Source organism: Acanthamoeba castellanii, assembly GCF_000313135.1.
Source record: "Acanthamoeba castellanii str. Neff unplaced genomic scaffold scf7180000084757, whole genome shotgun sequence".
NCBI lineage: Eukaryota > Discosea > Longamoebia > Acanthamoebidae > Acanthamoeba > Acanthamoeba castellanii.
In genome coordinates, this window is record NW_004457453.1 from 78,414 (window position 1) to 83,148 (window position 4,735).

Below are 4,735 nucleotides of genomic sequence, written 5' to 3' on the forward strand. Positions count from 1 at the left end.
GGCGACGGCAACGGCGACGGCGACAGGACGGGTGGGGTCGAGGGCGAGGGCGACGGTGATGGTGAGAAGATGGGCCAGGTTGAGGTTGACGGCTGGGGTGAGGGCGAGAGGACTAGCAGCTCTGGCGTTGGAAGCGGGCAACCTCCAACATGTTGTTTGAATTGCGCTGCAGACATCCATCGACCACAGGAGCAGAAGCAAAGTCGATCCATCTTTTTGTGGCAACAAAGAGAAAGAAACCAAAGGAAATCGCAAAGCTATTTCTTGTCGACTGATGACGAACCATTACTCAACTGGCGGAAGCCGCCTTAACGCCTTTTCCTTCTCGCCCACCCAACCCAACCACCCCACCATCATGTGCCACTCCCTACGCCAGCCGCACGAACGCCAGCGCTCACAGCACCTCTCTGGCTTTCTCGTTCCTGACTCTCGCGGTCTAGCTTCTGTGCTGCAACCGCCAGACCCACCTGCAGTGGTCATAGCCGACCTCTGCAGCGAGCGCGAGCTACTCGCCACGCGCCTCAGTGCTGCTTCTGCTCAGCTTCGAATGGCGGAGGACGCTCTCATCCGTTCCATTGCCTCATCAATCCTACACGAAATCAAGCCCATCTACTCCCTCTCGCCCCCCGACCTCCACTTCGCATGCAGCCCCTCCTTCTACGACAACTTCACCAAGGGCTGGGAGAGCTACCAACCTGCCCGCCGCCGTTCTGGATACGAGTCTTATCGTCGCTGTACGTCCCTTTCCCAGTTCCTACGCCTCCTGCCCGGCTGGGACCTCAGCCGTGAGTACTCGGTTAGCGCGGAGGAGGTCCTCCACCTTTCACGTCTCTGCTTGCCCATCTCACCCCATCTATGCTATTTACTCTCCCTTGTACGCCCGTATGTCCCTTAGTTTTTATTACGCCCCTCACCCTCTACCTCCCCACTTCATCCCTCGCTTCCGCAAAGGCTCTGTGCGCAAGCGCCTTCTTTTCTACAGCTCCCCCCCTCAACGCCCCAAGCGGCGCCACCAGGCTGCCCTGACTGCAGAATAAACCTTTCTGGCATCCATGTCCGTAGCGCCAGGCGGCCTGTCTTCTGGCCGTCTATCCAATTTTTGTCTACGCTTGTGCGCCTAGCCGCACATGGACTTGGGGGTGTGGCGCCGAAATTTCGCGTACGCGGAGAGTGAGACGAAAGCAAGAAGAAAAGTCCCGCACGAAACGCCCCCGCAGCCACTACTCGGACTCTTCCGGTTTTATTGCTCTCCGCCCGCACGCTCTGGTGCACCTGCTTACAACAACAGCTCCTGCAGAAGATCTCTCAATCTTCTTCATCTCCATCTCCACATTACCACACTCCAGCCTTTTTTTTCTGGTTGGGACATGGCGCAGCAAGGGCTGGGAGAGAAAGTATGGTCGGCGCTCGAGCTCGAGTGGCTGCCGGCCTACCACGACTGGCGGTCGGCCCACCTGTGGATGGGGAAGCACTACGAGGTGCCGGTGGCGCTGTGCGTGCTCTACGTCATCGTCATCTTCGGCGGTAAGCGATTGATGAGAGATCGGAAGGCGTTCGATTTGCAGCAGCCGCTCTTCTTCTGGAACGTCTTCCTCGCGACCTTCTCGGCGATCGGCGCTCTGTGCACGGTGCCGCACATCTACACGACGGTGACGGAGAGGGGCTTCACGGAGGACATGTGCACGACCAGGTCCGAGCTGGCGAACCCGTGGGTCTACCTCTTCTGCCTGAGCAAGATTCCCGAGCTGCTCGACACGGTCTTCATCGTGCTGCGCAAGAAGCCGCTCATCTTCCTCCACTACTACCACCACGTGATGACCCTCCTCTACTGCTGGAACGCGTGGGCTCTCCACATCCCCAACGGCGGCTGGTTCGCGGCGATGAATCTCATCATCCACACGCTCATGTACTCGTACTACGCGGCCTGCGCGATTGGCGTCCGATTCAGCAACCGCACCCGCCTCTCGATCACCTCGCTTCAGATCCTCCAGATGATCCTCGGCGTCTCCATCGTGCTCCACAACCTTGTCGTGTGCAACACGCACCCGGAGAACTACATCTTCGGCCTCGTCATGTACGCGAGCTACATGGTGCTCTTCACCAAGCTCTTCCTCGACTCCTACGTCTTCAAGCGACCCGCCCGCGACGTCAAGTCGGCCAAGGAGAGGGCCGAGCGCGTCAAGGACGAGCAGGAGCAGGACCACACTGCCGATTCGTCTCGCATCAGGAAGCGACCGACCACCGTCAAGAAGGCCAACTAAGAAGCCTCCCTCCGGAACCCGAGCTTCTCCTTCGCCCCGGCGAAGTCCGCAGAGCTCCTTCGTCTTCCGCAACGGGGGCGCTCTTCATCTTTTTCTCGAGAGCAATACATATTTATTTTTCTTTCTGGCTTTTCCTGGAGCACCAGACAGGGCACTACCATACGTCAATAGCGCTGCCCACCATCACAACGGCCAGTCGTGCAGATGACCATCGTCCGCAAGCAAGGGGAGGACGGCACTGCTGGCGGCAGTGGGCCGGAAGGCCAGAACTGTATCTGTGGTCGGATTTTTCGGGTTTTGTGGGGTGGGTCGACGCTACATGAAATTTCACTCTTCGGATCACCTCACGCGCGGTAAGGCGGGCGCACGAGTTTCGATTCGAGAGCCACACCTGGGCGCAGCATGTGTTGTTGAATTGATTGAGGACTCGATAGACAGACGAAGAAGAGGAGCAACTTGATCCAAAGCAGCGGACTCTTCCTCTCTTCCTCCCTCGAACGGGCCGCTCGCCATCCATCTCTGTCTCTTCCGCCAACGCAAGCAAGATCGATTCGATTGTAGACTCAAGTAGAAAGCAAGCAATTAATTGGGCATCAATCCAGCATGTGGGTCTTGTTCGCGCCCGATGCCGGCACTGACCCCCTGTGGCAGACACTGGAAGAGAATGAATTCTTCGAGCTTCAAGCCTACAAGCCCGCCACATCGAGCAAGAATGAAACATCACTACTCTCCATGCTCACGGCTCTTCCCTCATCTCTCCTCGCCACCTCTCGCGCCCCCAGCTTAATTGGTGGGGGAACCGAAGAGAACTTTCCTTACCGCATTCTTCTCAAGACACAACCCCCCTACGGTACTTCCATCCATGTGCATCTCTTTATTAAATCACCATCATTTTCGTGCCTGAATTGCCATCCCTCTGCAACTATGACCATGTTAACTCCTCAATTAATTTGCACTTTTAAAATCTTGTGACTTGTCCCTTCTCAATCCTTTGGCTTTTGCGTGGTGGGTTCCATTTCATCAATTCAGCTTCCGATTTTCACTATACAATTGATTGATTTTATTACTAATTTCATCCATTTGTTCCTCACAGGCCAGCGCCATGCCGCGAAGCAGCAGAGCAAGGAAGCCAAAGACTCCGGATCTGTGGAGCTCTCGTCCGTTGCGGACAGCTCTCACGGTGGCAGCCGCGCCCCCGCTCAAGTCATCGCGCTTGCCAAGGTACCCACCTCTCGTTCTACCGTGGCCTCCAACGCTTGTGGCTTTGTTGCCAGTGCTGTTGCTCACCTCTCTGTTGCAGGACCTGCGGGTAATCAAGGAGCACTGGAACTGGCTCGTCAATGACATGTCGACAGCGTGCTCCTTCTTCACGCGAGAGTCGGAGAAGGAGGAGAACGAGCTGTGGGACTTCCTTCTCATGAAGTTCACTTCCATGGCGCAACAGGAAGCGAAGAAAAGGGTACGCGTGCGCGTGTCTGTCGTTGGTGTTTCGCTTTTGCTCTTCGCTTTCTTCTTCGCTCTTTGCCCTGCTCCCTGCGCCGGGTATCTATGTCCTAAAGATTGTCTGTGTACTGTCATCCAGGAAATGCAACGAGAGCGTGAACGCGAAAAGGCCATGGAGCGCGAACGTCAGCTCGAGATCGCCACCTTCGTAGACAACAAGCACAAGTATGCCAAAAAGCAGGCCAACATCATGATCAACGAAGAGGAAGAGGAGGACAACAAGGCCAAGGAAAAGCGTTTCGAGGAGATGGATCAGAGCCGCCAGGCGCTTTGGAAGAAGCTCTTCCCGAAGATCTCCACCATCGAGCGGCTCATCGTTGGTACCAACTGCGCCCCGCTCTCGTTGTGCGTGCGTTCGTTTTTTTTCAAACTTTCGTTGGTGTTTGCACGGGCAGCTCGAATTTTGCACCAATCCCAGCGACAATTACCGATAGTTCGTCACCAGATCACCGTTTCAATTGATAACTTTCACAACATTTAATCATTTAATCAATTCGAATCTGACGCGAACACCGTGTTTACGCGCACAGAGTATCCGTGTTCGCTGGAGCGAAAGGGTGTCGAGCGACGAGGCCTCTTGTTAGTCACCCCGCGACACGTCTGCTTCCACAGTCCGCGGCTCAACACACGCGTGGCCATCTACTGGCGGGTCATCACGTCGCTCTCGCGCGCCACGGCGGTCAATGGCACCGTCCCGGCCATCTACGTAACTTGCCTCGGCGCCTACCACGAAGAGGTAACTGCTGTTTCCTATCTTCTTCTTGCCCCCTTTGCCGCGCCAATGGTGTTGTTCTGTGGCTGTGACTGTCCTTAACTCTTCCTCTTTCTGCCCAATTAGTTTTTGTTTCACTCTCTCGCAGACTTTGAGCAAACGATGGGCCTCCTGGTCCGAATATGGCACATGGCGCTGCTCGAGGTGCGACATCTTTTTCTCGTGAGTGCTGGAGGGGTAGAAAATAATAATGCGAGCG

The 4,735-nt window shown here is 55.9% G+C and overlaps 2 protein-coding genes across 2 annotated transcripts; both read left to right on the forward strand.

Moving 5' to 3' along the window:
- Nucleotides 1-1,367: 1,367 nt before the first annotated feature.
- On the forward strand, nt 1,368-2,261 carry ACA1_207820 (fatty acid elongase; the record flags this gene model as incomplete). Its single annotated transcript, XM_004339893.1, has 1 exon — nt 1,368-2,261. One exon carries the CDS (start codon nt 1,368-1,370, stop codon nt 2,259-2,261), a length of 894 nt encoding a protein of 297 aa, XP_004339941.1.
- A 603-nt stretch (nt 2,262-2,864) lies between these two features.
- ACA1_207830 (uncharacterized protein) lies at nt 2,865-4,702 on the forward strand (the record flags this gene model as incomplete). Its single annotated transcript, XM_004339894.1, has 6 exons — nt 2,865-3,111; nt 3,355-3,482; nt 3,562-3,720; nt 3,844-4,084; nt 4,295-4,500; nt 4,625-4,702. The coding sequence occupies 6 exons, from the start codon at nt 2,865-2,867 to the stop codon at nt 4,700-4,702; spliced, it is 1,059 nt and encodes a 352-aa protein (XP_004339942.1).
- Nucleotides 4,703-4,735: the final 33 nt, after the last annotated feature.